This window comes from Phocoena phocoena, chromosome 20 (assembly GCF_963924675.1).
Source record: "Phocoena phocoena chromosome 20, mPhoPho1.1, whole genome shotgun sequence".
In the NCBI taxonomy this organism is placed as follows: domain Eukaryota; kingdom Metazoa; phylum Chordata; class Mammalia; order Artiodactyla; family Phocoenidae; genus Phocoena; species Phocoena phocoena.
The window spans coordinates 442,525-458,741 of NC_089238.1; the positions used below are offsets into that span (position 1 = coordinate 442,525).

Here is a 16,217-nt window from a genome sequence, read left to right on the forward strand (position 1 = left end):
TGGGGGCCATTATTCTTCCCACTACAGAGCCCTTCACTCTGCTTAAGGGGGAAGTCCAGAACTGCTGGGAGCATCAAGCTCTGGCCTGGCCTCTTGGCAAGGGAGGGGCCACCTGTGTTGATGAGCCAAGTCTGTATCCCATGGGGGGTTGGGGGGACCACCCAGAGCGGGCTGGATCAGAAGAGCCATACTCCAGCCTGGTGCTTGTCAGACCACATGCACACAACCAGTCAGGAAAGGACACTCGCTTCTAGGGATCCCTGGAAATCAAAGTCGAGAGTCGTGAGTAATTTAAGCCAGGGCACAGCAGACTACAGCCTGCGGGCCAAATACAGGCCATTTTCTATTTTTGTCTCGTCCCCAAAATGAGAACTGTTCTTACATTTTTTTAGTGATTGAAAAATAGATCAAAAGAATACTATTTCATGACATGAAAATTACATGAAATTCAGATTTCCACGTCCATAAATAGAGGTTTATTGGAACACAGCCATGCCATGCATTTACATATTGTTTATGGTACTTTGACTCTGGTGGCAGACTTATGGTGGCAGAGTTGAGCAGTGACCAGAAACTTCACATCCTGCAAAGGAGAAAATATTTACTATCTGGCTCTTTACAGAAAAAGTTTGCTGACCCCTGATTAAGAAGCCATAGAGCTGAAGAATTTAACCGGAGGAGCGGCGTGTAAAACAAAGGTGGTTGGAAGGAATTTGCTGGAGGAGGAGAGGATGGGGATGGCCACACTCAGCAGCTGCAGTGCGACTGACTCCAGCGCTGCCTGCAGGTGAAGATCGAAGATCGCGAGGGCGCCCTCCCATCACAAGTCAGCAGCTGGCAGGAGGCGGCCATGCCAAGCCCTGCCAGACAGCTAGGAGCTACCTCAGAGCCCTCGGTTCTGAAGATTGACTAAAAGGACACGTTGAACTCAGAAAATCTGTCAAACTCTTAGTTACAGTTTATTACAATGAAAAGGTACAAATTAAAATTGGCAAAGGAAAGAGGCATACAGGGCAGGTTCTAGGAGAGACCAGACACAAGCTTCCAGGTGTCCCCTCCCAGTGCAGTGCCGGATTCTCCCAGCAACAATATATGACAATAGAAAAGGCTGAGACAGAAACTAATACAGGCAGAAAGATCAATGTCTTCTTCAAGACTGCAGCCTAATTCTTTTTTTTTTAAATATCTTTATTGGAGTATAATTGCTTTACAATGGTGTTAGTTTTTGCTTTATAACAAAGTGAATCAGCTATACATATACATATATCCCCGTAGCGCCTTCCTCTTGCATCTCCCTCCCACCCTCCTTATCCCACCCCTCTAGGTGGTCACAAAGCACCGAGCTGATCTCCCTGTGCTACATGGCCGCTTCCCACTAGCTCTCCATTTTACATTTGGTAGTGTATATATGTCCATGCCACTCTCTCACTCTGTTCCAGCTTCCCTTTCCCCCCCGCCAACCATGTCCTGTACGTCTGTGTCTCTATTCCTGCCCCCACTTTTTTTAAAAAAATTATTTATTTTGGCTGCTCCAGGTCTTAGTTGCGGCATGTATGTGGGATCTAGTTCCCTGACCAGGGATTGAACCAGGGCCCCCTGCATTGGGAGCGCAGAGTCTTACCCACTGGATCACTTGGGAAGTCCCAACTGTAGCCTACTTCTTAGCACAAAACGCGATGAGGCTTTAAACCCCCTGGAAAACAGGCAGCATCTCTCAAGAATAAGCTGCCTCCTTATCTTGGGGATACCTCAAGTATGAGAACATGAAGCTCATAAAGTACCTAGACTGGCTTCCTAAATTAATACCTTAAGAAAGAAAGAGAAACAAAAGAACCCACGTATCACTAAGTGCTCTTTACCAACGTCAACCCTCCCACACTCCTGTCCGTCTTGGCCACCCCTCCTCCAATGGCCCTCTGCTTCTCACGGTGGTGCCAGTAAGCCTGTCCCTGCATCAGGGACTTTGCTCTTGCCATTTTCTCAGCCTTGCAGGCTGTTCCCTGGCCTCTGCTTGCCTTGTTTGGGCATCTGTGCTCCTACTCCCTGACCCCCCCATCGAAGTTGGGCCCCCGACAGTCTCTGTGACATCATTTTGCTTTGTCTTCTACAGAACACTTAGCTTTGACCTAAAGAATACTATGAATGGTCTGTCTGGCTGTAGACTGTCCAGCTCTGCCCTGGAACGTGACTTCTAAGGAAGAGAGAAATAAGAACATCTGTGACCTTCTTGTTCACTGCTACAACCTCAGCAGCCAGCCCAGAGTCTGGCAAATATCACAGGGGCCCCTTGAGATAAGGAAAGAACTATGAGATGAAATTTCAGCATGCGACAGATATTGAGTAGGTCCATGGCTCACTGGGACAAATGCTTGGCCTGAAACAAGCCTGGCCAGAGGACAAGCCCCCAGGGCCCATCTGCTCCTGTTGTGTCTGGCCTCTTGTGGCTCCTCAAAATCCAGCAGAGACCGTCAGCCCTGTCACAGTCCACCAGTACCTGAGAGCAGGGAGCACGGCCTGAGTGAAGCCAGGAGAGCCCAAGGCCAAGTGTACACCCCACCACTCCCCAAGTGGAGAGTGAGTTTCAGAAGGGCTAAGAACAAGGCCATAATAGGAGTAGGAGTCACACCCACATCTCTCTGGCTCCAGAGTCCACACCCATGGCTGAGCTGGCCCCACCAGTTGGGAAGAACAATCCACACACTGCTGTTTTTAAGAGTGGATTTCTACAAACTGTATGATTCTATTGGTATGAAATGTCCTGAACAGGCAAATCCATAGAGACAAAAAGTAGACTAACGGTTGCCAGGGGTTGAGGAAAAGGAGAAATGGGACATGACTCAAAAGGGTATGGGGCTTCTTTTTGTAAATGTTCTGGAATTCGATAGTGGTGATGGTTGCATAAACTGTGTGGTCATACTAACAACCCGAGGAATTGCACACTCTAAATGGGCAAATTGTATGGTGTGTGAATTACATTTCAAGAAAGCTATTACTAAAAATAAAACGAGTAGATTTCTGGAAGATTCCTGGGAGAAGTCCCATACCCAATGTGGAGTTTTCCACGGCCATTAGAGTGGAAACATACATGCCCCAGAAAGAGGGACGCAGGTCATAGGTTTCTCCTGGCCCCTCTGGCCCAAGCCTCTGCAGAAACTGACAGGGCAGAGGAAGTCGCAGCTCAGGAGGACAGGCCCAGCTCTGCCCCGCCAAGGTGTGTGCCCCTAGGGGAGACGCTCCCCATTCCAGCCTGTTTCCCCCTTGCGACGGAGGATCCCAGCACTTCCCAGGTCGGCCTTCGCTTCAGCTTCGGGCTCCTGATTGGTCAGACACACACACACACACACACGCCTCCCCCAGTTCCACACACACACACACACCTCCCCCAATTACACACACACGCCTCCCCCAATGCCACACACACACGCCTCCCCCAATTCCACACACACACACACGCCTCCCCCAATTCCACACACACGCCTCCAATTCCACAAACACACACACGCCTCCCCCAATTCCATACACATGCCTCCCCCAATTCCACACACACACACACACACACGCCTCCCCCAATTCCACACACACACACACACACACGCCTCCCCCAATTCCACACACGCCTCCCCCAGTTCCACACACACACACGCCTCCCCCAATTCCACACACACACGCCTCCCCCAATTCCACACACACACACGCCTCCCCCAATTCCACACACGCCTCCCCCAATGCCACACACACAGCCTCCCCCAATTCCACACACACACACCTCCCCCAATTCCACACACACACACGCCTCCCTCAATTCCACACACACGCCTCCAATTCCACACACACACACAGCCTCCCCCAATTCCATACACACGCCTCCCCCAATTCCACACACACACACACACACACACACACACACACACACACACACACACACACACACACACACACACGATGCGCTCGACAGGCCGAAGGCGGGCAAAATCGCCATAGCAACGACAGTCTTAAGCGTTCGATTGGCTATCAGCGCTGGCGCGCCTTCTCTGCTCCTCCCACCAGGCTCCGGGAGGGGCAAGATGCGCGCGCAGCCCTACAGAGCGGCGGGGAGAAGGCGGGCCAGGTTGCTATGGCAATTAACATCACGCCCCCATCCCAGAATGCGGCCTCCGATTGGTCCGCGTTGCTGACAACCTCCTAGCTTTCCCCGCCTCGAACACCGCTTAGGTTTGTGAGCGGGAAAGACTCAGAGGATGGCAAACTCGGAGGACGGAGGAGAGCTGCGGTTGCGGGGCCCGGGGAGGAAGGAAAAGCGAGACTGCCCTGTCAGGGTGTGGAGTTGAGGGGAGGTGTTTTGCAGAAAGCTCTCTGGTCCCTGTTCGAATCCACGCCCTGCCCCGCCCCCAGCCTCAGTTTCCCCATCTGTAAGCTGGACACTTCCGCTCTCAGTGTCCAGCGAGGGCCCCCCGTGGGCCTTATTCCCTCGGCCTGAACACAAGAGGCCCCAATGACAGGAGACGAGTGTGGTGTGGGCAGAGGCCTCCCCGACCCTCGTGAGGAGAAAGGCTGGCTGGATCCCGGTAGAGTGGAGCACTCGGCGCCCCTCGGGGGCAAACGCAGGAGACCTGGCGGAGGGCCTGGAAAAGGTTTGGGGAGTTGAGGGCCCCACGAGCGTGGAGGGGGAGGCAGTGTTGCCAAGATGATGGCTCCTCTCCTCAGCCCTCTGGACACCATCTGCCATGCGAAGTCCCTCGTTCACAAGGTGCCCCGAGTCCCCCCTTGGTACACAGCAGGCGCTCAATAAATACTTGTGGATGAACGAATTCTTCCTGCAAGTAGTTTATTGTCTCCCGTTTTACAGAAGCGAGAACCAAAGTCTGGCCGGTAAAGGCGTCCCTGGGCACCCATGCCAGGCACTGAGGCTAACCCCCACTCTCTGGGTGTTCACAGGCATTGGGACCAGTGAAAGGAGGAGCAAGCCTGGGGCAGATACGTGGGGGGGGGGGGGGGTGCGTCCGGCAGGGATGGAATGGGCATTGGGAGGGCCGGGAGAGCACAGCTCCAGGTGGCCACAGAGGCTGGCAGGCAAGTGTCGGGAGGAGTCCCCTCTGATCCTAGCCCCGGGGTGGTTTCAGGCAGCCCCTTTGTTCGTGGGCAGTGGGCGGGCAGACATCGAAGTCGGCTTCATTTTACGGGAAGAGAGACTGAGGTCTCAGGCTCCCAGCTGGGAGGGTGGAGAAGCAACCCTTCCCCACAGTCCCGAGGAGGAAGCACGTTAGGACAGGGAGGAGCCAGCTCTGACCACTGCCCTCAGCCACCAGCTCCCCGCTTAGGGCCCCCCCCCACCCCCGCCTCAATGCCAGCTGGCGTTACCCCTTAGCATCCTTAAAGATACAGCCCCGGGCTTCCCTGGTGGCGCAGTGGTTGAGAGTCCGCCTGCCGATGCGGGGGACACGGGCTCTTGCACCGGTCCGGGAAGATATCATGCGCCGCGGGGCGGCTGGGCCCATGAGCCATGGCCACTGAGCCTGCGCGTCCGGAGCCTGTGCTCCGCAACAGGAGAGGCCACAACAGTGAGAGGCCCGCGTACCGCAAAAAAAAAAAAGATACAGCCCCGAGGCCTCTTCCTCCAGGCAGCCTTCCTTGAACACCCTCAGGCAGAAAGCATCATCTTTCTCTTCCGTGCACCACCAGCCAAGGGCCCCTTCTGACCCCTCTGGCTGGGCCCATCCCTGCCAGTTCTACTCCCTCACCGTAACTCTCCCAGCCTGGGGGGTAGGAGGGAAGGCATGAGGAGGGGCATATCAGATCCCAACCTGGGGTGAAGTGAGGCAGACTCGGGGCTCCAGGGCCTAGGGGGGAGACAGAAAGTCCATGTTTAGTTTGTGCAGAGGGTGGCTGCTATCTACACCACTGTGACTAACCCAGGAAGGCTTCTGAGAGGAGGACCACTCTCGCTGCCGAATGAGGGCTGAGGCTTCATTCACCCTGGCGTACAGCAGGCTTGCCACAAAATGCTGATGGAGTCCTGGAGGAGGTGAAGTAACCAACGCTGCGTATTTAATGAGTGGAGATGGGGGTGATGAGGGCTCTAGTGGCTAAGGAGAGGGGCCAGGGATGTCCAGGAGCGATCCCTCACCCAAAATCACATGACACTGTCTGACCCAGAGGGCAACCTTGGCCTCTTTGAGGCTCAGTGACCACAGCTGCCCCTCAGCATATTAGGAGAATCTCAGAAGCCACTAGCCATAGGGGAAGTCGAGGTCCCACTGCAAGTTGATATTCAGGACCCAAGTGGGAGCCAGTTTTTGAGGCTCAGTCCCTGTCTGTCTCTCCCCAGTCCTGGCCAGGCCACACCTCCCCCTTCAAGCCCAAGCCCCTGCCAGATGTGTAAGGCAGCAAATGCAGGACCAGCATGGAGATGGCTGGATCCCACCCAGGCTCAGCCTGCAGGCAGCAACTCCACAGCCTGGGGAGGAGTGGGGTGGTTGGTCCTGCAGTGGGCCACTCACAGGTGTGGCCAGGGAATAGTCTGCCATCCAAAGATGGGGGCCCCCAGCACCTGCAGAAAGCCCAAAGGATATGTAAATCAGAGACTTAGGCTCTGGTGCCAGCCAAGGATGAGCGTTCTCCTGGAGTTCTGATGATTGGGGTGTATTCAGTAGGACCCTTACGAGGATCAGGGATGGGGTACCCCTAGCAGGGCCACTGCACGATGTTGGTCAGAGGGACCCTGCAGCTGGACTCCCACAAGAGCTGAGGATCGAGTGTACTCCCAGCTGGTTTATGAGTGCCTCCCAGTAGGACCTTTACAGACATGGGGGTCCCACAGCTGGATGCCCACAGAGACTGGTGTCAGGGGTGCTCCTTGAGAGGGTCCCTGCTCCGTGCTAATGATGCCAGGAATGATCCCTCCAGGCCTCTTTAGAGAAATGGGTGCTTGCCATGCGCCCTCTAAGGCCTCCACGGGGATCATGGCGAGCATCAGGATGACACTGGGGTCCCCAGGCCTGAGGCAGGGCCTGCGGCGCGGATGCTTTTACTGCGCCCCCCACCGCCTCCACCCGCCGCGTGCCCGCGGGGCCCAGTCAGGCCAAGCCTCCAACCCCCACCTGCGGTCCAAGGACCCGTCCGGCGTCTTTGTCTCTTCGGGAACCCCCTCGGGCTCCAGCGCGTCCTCTGCAGCCCCCGGTGGGGCGGCGTTCAGGTCATGGTCCACGGGGCGCGGCATCCAGCCGGGGGTCCAGGGCGCCGCCGGCGTGGGCCGAGGCAGGAACCAGGAGAAGCCGGGCGCCGGGGCGAGCGCCACGAGCTGGGGCCGAGCGGGGCTGGAGGTGGTGGCGCGCGGGATGAGGAAGAAGATGTAGAGGCCCGTGACCACGAGGCCCGCGGCCACAAGCACGGCCAGGGCGACGGCCGCGTGGAAGACCCGGGCCGATCTGGTCAGCGTCAGGCGGCGCGACAGCGGGCGGCCGAGGCGCAGCGGCGGCGGCGGCGGGGGGCGGGCCTTGCGCGGTCCGGGCGCGGGCGGCGGCTGCCGCACGTAGAGCAGGCCGCGCCGGCGGTCGAAGCGCACGGAGCCCTGGCGCGGCGGCGGGGCGCGTGCGGAGCCGGGCAGCAGGCCGAGCTGCGTGGGCAGCGCGGGGAGCCCGCGGCGTGGGGCCAGGCGCGTGGGGGCGCGGCACACGGGACAGGCCACCGCGTCGCCGCCGCCCGCCGTGGCCAGAGACAGACGAGCCAGGCACTCGAGGCAGAAGACGTGGCAGCAGTCCAGGCACTTGGGCAGCTTGAATACGCTGTCGAAGGGCGACACGCAGATGAGGCATTCCACGGGGGACGCGGGCGGCAGGATGGGTCCCCGGCTGCCGTCCCCTTCCTCCCCATCACCCTCGTCTTCGTCCTCCCCCCTGCTGGGGGGCCGGAGTGTGGACGGCGAGCCCGGGATGCTAGGCTCCGAGCCCAGGGGGACCCGGGGGCGGCGGATCCAGGGCGGCCGAGGGCAGGGCATCTGGACCCGGCCTGCGGGGACAGGCGGTCAGGCAGCGAAGGGGCCGGGGGGAGATGGCAGAGGGGATCTGGGGAGGGTCAGGGGCTGGGCTCTGGAAGGATCACCCCACACAAGGCAGGGGCGTCCAGAGAAGGGGAAGCAGAGCCCAGTAGGCAAGGAGACTGGGAGTTGGGACAGAGTGTGCAGGTAGAGATCTGGACTGGAGGCACACAGGCAGGTGAGACCCAGAGGGGTTCCGAAGAGGATTAGGGACAGGGACAGACAAAGGGAGCACCGCAGATTCTGAGCTACACTTGGGGGATGCCCCAGCCAAGAGCCAGGTGGACCTGGGTGACTCCAGGAAGGATCCCAGACAGGCGTGGAGAGGAGACAGGGACTCCCAGGAGAGCTGGGCAGAGACAGACCCTGGGAGACCACAGAAGACAAACGGGAAAAGCAGATGAAGGAGGATGGAAGCTTCAGGATAGGTGGCCAGCAGCCCAGGAGTCAGATTCCCCAGTGACAGACCCCAGCAGGCCAGCAGGCTCTTCCCACCTGCTGGTGCCTCCTTGCCTGTTCTGCCCGCAACCCTCGGCCTACCTGCCCCTGGATACTAATTGCTCCTCCCCATGGGAGGGTGCCTGTGGTGGGGCCACTCCCTCCAGATGCCAGGTTCCCACCACACCTGTCACACTGCCCTCCCAGCCCCTAGGGAGGTGCCACCAGGACAGGGAACACCAAGCCTGACATCGGCCAGATGTCGGGGGTGCAAGGAAGGAGGCACAGGCTGACAGGACGTTGACAGTCCAGGCTCATCAGGAGAGGGGGTCCCCACCACCACTCCCAGTCTTCAACACCTCATGAATCCTCCACCTAGAGCCACTGGTGGGGTGAGTGCAACCTGGGGTATCTGGCTCTGGGCAGGGGCAGCGTGTCCAGGAAGAAGAGTGGGACTTCTGGAGTCCTGGGGGTTGAAGGCAGGCTGACCCCACAGTAGACTGGACCGGACCAGCCCTCTCCAGCCAATGACAAGGGGCTAGAAACTGTCTTGGTCCAGAGCCCAGGCCTTGGCTTCCTCCCCCTGGGGCTGCTTCCTGGCAACACACCTCTCAGGGCGGTGGGCTGCAGCCACCAAGCCCTTCCCCAGACCAGTGACATCTCTGCCAGGACAACCCCACCCCTCATTTTCCAACACCTGCTGGAACAGTCCAGGCAGCCAGGCCTGCAGCCCAGGGTGCCATGGTTCTGAGTCAGTGGTGCTTCCTGAGCCGAGCACTTCCCTGGTGGGTCCAGGTCCCAACAGACCAGAAGACATGCCAGGAACATGGGCAGCTCCTCAGAAACACCAGTCATCCTGCCCCTCACCCCCTGCTCCCAGATACCCTTCCCCATTGAGCACAGACAGTGGCACAGATGGGTGGGGCCACCCCAAAGGGCAAACAGGTTTATTGCAGCTGTGGCCAGGCAATCAGCGGTTGGACTTGGCCACACGTTCCAGCTCATCCTTCTTCTTGATAGCGTAGGAGTTGGAGGAGCCCTGCAAGAAGGGATGGCTAGTTCCAATGTCGGAGGACCCTCCCCTTTGAGACTCGCCACCGCCCCCGCCGCCCAGGTGTCCTCACCCACCTTGGCAGCGTTGATGAGCTCGTCTGCCAGGCACTCGGCAATGGTCTTGATGTTCCGGAAGGCGGCCTCACGGGCACCTGTGCACAGCAGCCAGATGGCCTAGGGAGCACAGGGGTCCCTGTGCTAAGTAGGGGTTGCCCCTACACCACGCAGGGACACGGCTCTCCAGTACCCTGGGACCCAACAAATGCTGCCTACCACGTTGCCATCCACAGGCCAACTGAGGCAAGACACAGTGGGAGCCCACAGCGCTGCCCAGTGCCCAGGTGCCATGCTGCTAGATCTGGGATCAGACTGAGGGGCACAAAAAAGTGTGCGGACACAAAGGCTGAAGCTGGGTCCCTGATGATAGGTGACTTAAAACTAGCCGAGACAGGGAAATGCAATGTGTTCCTGTCCTGGAACCCTTGACTGAAAACGAACAGCTATAAAGGGTATGCTTGGGGACAGCTCCATAAACTGGAACAGTGATGTAATGTCAAATGTTAGATTGCTGTTACATTTCTTGGGGGTGATGGTGGGGACAGAACATCTTTATTCTAGGGGGACACCCACTGAAATGTTAACAGGGAAATGGTCAAAACACCTGCAACCGATTCTCAAATGGTCCAAGAAAATAAAAACAGTGTAAAAACATATACCCAAATGAAACGGGCCCTTCAATCTAATGCTGCCCAGGAGAGGGCCCAGAGCTAGGACGTGCTCTGCGTGGGGTGGGAATCCAGGAAGCCTTCATGACCCGACACTCAGGTAAACATGCAGACAGAGATGAACATTCCCACTTGCCAGCCTCTGCTGCCCCAGGCAGGATTCTGCCAGAGCCTGGTGGCTGTTCCTGGCCACCCATGTGTGCCCCAAAGCCCCAAGCCCACCTGATTCACACGGCGCAGCGGGGACACGTCCACGGCCTGCCGCCTCACTGTTCCAGCTCGCCCAATGCGGGTCGAGTCCTCCCGGGGGCCGCTGTTGATGATGGCATTCACCAGGACCTGCAGGGGGTTCTAAGAGAGGGGGGCCATGAGCCAGATACCTGGCAAGCATCCCTCCCCGACCCTTCACTCCTAAAACTTGGAGCACCCTGGCATGCCTATCGTGGGGCGGCCACTGGCTTTAGGGTGTACTAAGGGCACTCTGCCCCACCTGGCCTCGGGGCCCTACCTCGCCTGTGAGCAGATGGATGATCTCAAAGGCATGCTTCACGATGCGCACAGTCATGAGCTTCTTGCCATTGTTGCGGCCATGCATCATCATGGAGTTGGTGAGGCGCTCCACGATGGGGCACTGCGCCTTGCGGAAGCGCTTGGCCGCGTAGCGCCCTGCACTGTGGGGCAGGTATTTGGCATACTTCTCCTTCACTGCGATGTAATCCTGGGGCAGCAGGAAGAGGGGGTGAAGGGACCACGGTCAGGAGCAGGACGGATCTTGGCAGGGGACCAGAGAGACTGAACACCCACTCAGCGTAGCTCCCACCCACCTGCCTGCCACAGAGAAGTAAAACCGAAGCAAGTGACTTTACCAGGACACTGAAAAGAGTACTTCCTTCCTAATGGGAGGAAGGTATGGAAAACTAAGTAGGTAACCACCCACGATACCAGTCTTGTTTTAAAAGTGTTCTTCACTCTGCACTGACGTTTTATGTCAACTAACTCTTTGTTCCGGAGGGGCTGCCCCGTGCACTGTAGTATGCCAGGAGCACTCCTCATTACTGACCCCCAAAAATGTACCCCTAAAGGGGTAGGGGCGGGGGGAACTAAGCCAGAGAACCAGTGTTGCAAAACAACCATTCAACAATCTTGCCTATATATACATACACATGCCAAGATGGTGTCTAGAAACACTAAACCATTCGGGGGGGGGTTGAGTCAGAGGACTGCCTACGTGAGGACTACTTTTGATATTTCCAGTAGGAAACCTACACACAGTCATTCTACCACACACACATGAGAACATGTACAAACAATGAGTTTCTACAAATACAAGGATTAACAGGAAAAGAACGCAGAGGATTCTGATGTAGGCACAACAGTCTGGGGTCCAGCCTGGAGACGACCACTTGCACAAATAGGCAAGTAGACAGACAGGTGTCCACGCAGGGACTCACACTGTGCCAAAAAAACCTGCGAATACCAAATGCCCCAGCAAGCGTTTGGTTAAGCTGCTGGGCCCCATGGTAGAGCCCACCACAGCTTTCAAGAGAGTGAGAACTCTGATATCAGCTGACTTCTGCTTTCCCAGCCCCTAGGAGAGGACCAGGGGAAAGTGAAAATTAGTTTTTACATTATTAAAGGGTTGTACAAAAAAAAGCAAGAAAAAGAAAACAAAGAAGCAAACACACATGTGACAGACCACATGTGACCTACAAAGACTTTATAAAACATTTACTAACTGGCCCTTTTAAGTTTGCAGACCTCTCCCCCAACAAACCCATGAAGGAAAAACAGTTCGACAAGACATTGAGTGAAAAACAGGTTTGAATTCTCTGTTAGGCTCAGTACCTAGGTACCATGATATATTTCGAGGCAACAAAAAGTTTTAATTTCTTTTAAAAGAAGAAAGGGAAAAATATGATCAAACCTGAATTTTATTCGTCATTATACCAATGCAGTCACAAAATATAAATAAATTTATTTTTATGAAGGCCCCACAAAAGTCCTAATGAGGCCAAGTGTAAAACAGTATGGAGGCAACATACAGTGGGAGAGCTCCCATTTCCCAATTTCAAAACCTATTACAGGGCTTCCCTGGTGGTGCAGTGGTTGAGAGTCCGCCTGCCGATGCAGGGGACGCGGGTTCGTGCCCTGGTCCGGGAGGATCCCACATGCCGCGGAGCGGCTGGGCCTGTGAGCCGTGGCCACTGGGCCTGCGCATCCGGACCCTGTGCTCTGCAATGGGAGAGGCCACAACAGTGAGAGGCCCGCGTACCGCCAAAAAAAAAAAAACAAAAAACACTATTACAAGACAGTGTGGTACCGGCAAAAGGATAGGCATAGAGACCAATGAAATAGAGTTCAGAGTTCAGAAACAAACCCTTACATCCTTGCTCAACTGATTCTCAACAAGGGTGCCAAGACCACTCAATGGGATAAATACTCTCTTCAACAAATGGTGCTGCGCATGGGGGATCTTAGTTCCCCGACCAGGGATCGAACCTATGCCCCCCGTATTGAGAGCACAAAGTCTTAACCACTGTACCGCCAGGGAAGTCCCTTTACCTTTCTGTTCTTAATTTCACTGATTTCTGTTCTGATCTTTATGATATCCTATCTTCTACTTTGCTTTAGTTGTATTTTGCTCTTTTTATTTTTTGAGGGGTGCTGAGATTATTGATTTGAAACTTTTTTTTCTTTTCTAACAAATCATTATTATAAAAAGTTCCTTCAGTACTGTTCCAGCTTTATCCCACAAGTTTTCATTACAATTTATTCAGTTCTAAATATCCCTTGATTCCCTTAGAGACTTCCTCTATCACCTGTGTATTATTTAGAAGTATATTGTTTCATTTCCTACTGTTTGGAGCATTTTCTGGTATCTTTTTGTTACTGATTTCTTATTTGTTTCACGTTTGGTTTGATTGTTTAAATTTGTTCAAGTTTGTTTTATGACCCAGGGTGTGGTATATCTTGCTGAATGTTCTGTAAGGCTTCTTGAAATGAATGTGTATTTTGCTGTCACTGGGTGAAGTTTCTATAAATGTCTTCACAATCCTCTTGGTTGGGGTTATTACTCAGGCTTTTTACATCCTTGCTGACTTTCTGTCTAGTATTTCTGTCAGTTGCAGGGAGAGGGATGATGAAGTCCTGAAGTATAATTGAGAAACTGTCTATTCCTCTGACAAGTTCTGTAAGTTTCTGCTTCATGTATTTCAAAGTTCTGTTGTTTGGTGCACACACATATAGGATTGCTATGTCATCTTGGTGTACTGACCCTTTAATCATAATAAAAGGGTTCATTTTCTTGCAAAAACAAAAAAAAAACAAATGGTGCTGGGACATATACATATAATGTATAAATGAGATTGAAGTTACATTTTGTTGCCTAAATTTAAGTATGATACAGAAAACTCCAAGAGACGAAAACAAAAGCTGCCGGGACAACTGGATTTCCCCACACAAAATGATAACGTTGGGCCCTTACACTTTATGGGACTTGAGCATCTGCAGATTTTGGTAAACTTGGGGGCTCTTGGAAAGAACACCCCCTCAGATACTGAGGGATGACGGTAAGGCATTTAGATTTTTAGGCATTTGAATCTTTATAATTTGACTCTTCTCTCCAAGGCACAACTTCTGAACTTGAAAAATATTGTCCATTTTTATTTAATTCTAAAACATATAATTTAAATAAAATTTTATAGCCTGAATGAAGTATTGTCCTTGTCATCTTCAATACTTGAGTAAAATAAGAACACTCAAAACTTACAGATGACCTTTAAAAAATAAAATATATGAAACTAAAAACATAAATAAATTGTGCATTTCACTACAAAACAATTAACTAAACAACTTGTGGGATGTGATACTCCCTCTGAGGAAGGAACCATCTCCTGACAAAAACTGTAGCAACCTCTAACAGGATACAAGGAAAAACAGACATGATGGGTGTGGTGGTCCTGGGATCCCTCCTTTACCTGTCCCATCTTCAACTCTACTTCGTGGGGCAGCTACAAGTTTCAAGCGACCCCACCCCCAGCTGGGAAGCACAATCATTACACCCCCCTCACCTGCAGGGAAATGTCATTGATCTGCACATCATCGGTGCTCCACTTCCCAAAGAGCTTGATGTCGGGGGTCTCTGCTACTGCAGGTGCAGCTGTCTCCCACTCCGTCATCCTAGGGACAGAAACTGTCAAAGCCCAGGCACACTCACCACAGACTCTGAGGTTAGCGCACAACCTGAGAACTGGGACGTTACCAGGAACTGAGAAAGGCTGTGAACATCTGAGTCCACCTTGTGGAACCTTAAAAAAACCACTCATCTGTCAGCAAGAAACACCTGTCTCTCACCCAGGAACCCTGGGGCTAACAGCTGGCAGGCACCCCCTCAACGGTTGCAAGGCGGCCCAGAGACGGGCAGGGGATGCCAAATGCCCTGATGCTGCATCCGCTCGAAGTCAAACCCAACCTTGTTCTTCAAGAGCTCTGCGACCCTAGGAGAGTCTACAAGCCGCTGTGGACTCAGCTTCCTCATCAGTAAAACAGAAGGATCAATGGTATGAATTCTGCGCTTTACCAGTGCAAAGGTCGAGTTTGGTGTCCGACCCCCACGGGGGGATTAGGGGCTGCTACTTAGAAGAAAGCGTGTCCCGACCAAAGTGTGCATCGTGCATGTAAGGAAAACGGGAACTTCTTATAATAAATGAAGTACAACTGGAGAGACCAGGCCAACATTCCCCAGTCCGCTGGGGGCAAGGCTACGGCGGCGAGGGGGCATCAGCAAAGGGGCGAGAGTAACCTTCCCCGCGCCTCCATCCTCGTCTCCTGCCCGAGGGAAGCCCCCGGTCTCGGGTCCCACTCACGGCTCCCGGAAGACCCTGAATCAGCCTTCAGACCTCCGACTCCGCGACAGCCTCACCTTAAGCAGCAGCTGAGGTGTCTCGATCGCTCAGCATACACCACGCGCCGCCCTGGCACAGAAAAGAAAAGGCCGCACGCCGCGGGCCGACGCTTTTAAGAGAGGCGAGAACTTCCGGGTCACCGAAGACCGCGCATGCGCAGAAGAACAAGACGTATTTACGGACCAATTCGGAGCGAGCATGTAAAGGCGCCCTCTGGGCCAAACGGAAACCGTAAACCCCCGGCGCATGCGTACTTGCAGAAGCGGGCCCAAAGGTTGTGCCTGGCGGATGTCCAACTTCCAGCACTTGCCAGTTCGTAGGCGTCCCCTGCACAGGCGCAGAGGTCTCTATGAGGTCAACGCCGCCATGTCTAATGAGGGCAGAAGTCTGGCCCGCGCTCGTCGCTGCGCATACAAGCACCTGCTACAGGACCCGGCGGCTCAGTGAGGCCAGGCCGTCGCGACTGCTGTCCGCTGTGGTCCGGGCCCCGCGCGCGTGGGCGGACACCACTCGCGGGCCCCCCTCCCCCACACTCGCGCGCTCTGGGCTGCTTGGGGCCTGAGCCTCCGAAAGGGGACCCTTCGCTTCACCCCATGCCGGCGTCCCCCCGCGACCGACCATTGTCTCTCTTTGGCCCCCGCCTCTCCTGCCCCGTTACCGCGTGCGGGAGGTGCCCTGGAGGAGGAGCCTGAGGGACAGCCCCCGCCCTTTTTGATCCAGCTGGGGCCTGTGCTGCCGAGATCACTGATCGAGTGCAGGGCAGGCACGGTGGTGCGTCCCCTGCGCACTCTGCAGCCGCACCCAGTGACACCGGCGGTCTGCGTGGAGAGCACGTGCCAAGACTTCACATCCCCCGCCTAGACTCTGGAGCCGAACTGGGTTGTGGACGCCTCCTCGGCGGGCTTCGCAGAGGCAGCGACCACTGTAGCCGCACACCCATGCTGGCTGCAGATGGCAGGGAGCGGCATCTGGCAGAGCTTGGTCTCCAAGGCGCCTGAGGCTCCTCACCTCCAGGTGCCCACCTCATCTTCTAAGGGTGGGAGTTCCCCTTCTCAGACCCGAAGG

At 55.0% G+C, this 16,217-nt stretch overlaps 2 protein-coding genes across 2 annotated transcripts; both read right to left on the minus strand.

The window, feature by feature from the left end:
• Positions 1-7,024: 7,024 nt before the first annotated feature.
• On the minus strand, positions 7,025-7,993 carry RNF225 (ring finger protein 225). The gene has a single exon (XM_065898898.1). It carries the CDS (start codon positions 7,991-7,993, stop codon positions 7,025-7,027), a length of 969 nt encoding a protein of 322 aa, XP_065754970.1.
• A 1,405-nt stretch (positions 7,994-9,398) lies between these two features.
• Positions 9,399-15,234, minus strand: RPS5 (ribosomal protein S5). Its single transcript, XM_065898901.1, has 6 exons — positions 15,170-15,234; positions 14,319-14,427; positions 10,757-10,966; positions 10,471-10,599; positions 9,599-9,697; positions 9,399-9,509 (listed from the first exon to the last, which is right to left on the minus strand). Exons 2-6 carry the CDS (start codon positions 14,424-14,426, stop codon positions 9,441-9,443), a joined length of 615 nt encoding a protein of 204 aa, XP_065754973.1. The 5' UTR covers position 14,427; positions 15,170-15,234; the 3' UTR covers positions 9,399-9,440.
• Positions 15,235-16,217: the final 983 nt, after the last annotated feature.

What these genes read in the sequence shown, in the direction of transcription:
- RPS5 (XM_065898901.1), bottom strand. Translation starts at nt 14,426, where the DNA reads ATGACGGAGTGGGAGACAGCTGCACCTGCAGTAGCAGAGACCCCCGAC. An exon ending in CGCTGCGCCGTGTGAATCAG is followed by an intron (nt 9,698 to 10,470) that starts GTGGGCTTGGGG and finishes TGTGCTCCCTAG; the next exon opens with GCCATCTGGCTGCTGTGCAC. An exon ending in AGCTCATCAACGCTGCCAAG is followed by an intron (nt 9,510 to 9,598) that starts GTGGGTGAGGAC and finishes CCCTTCTTGCAG; the next exon opens with GGCTCCTCCAACTCCTACGC.
- RNF225 (XM_065898898.1), bottom strand. Translation starts at nt 7,993, where the DNA reads ATGCCCTGCCCTCGGCCGCCCTGGATCCGCCGCCCCCGGGTCCCCCTG.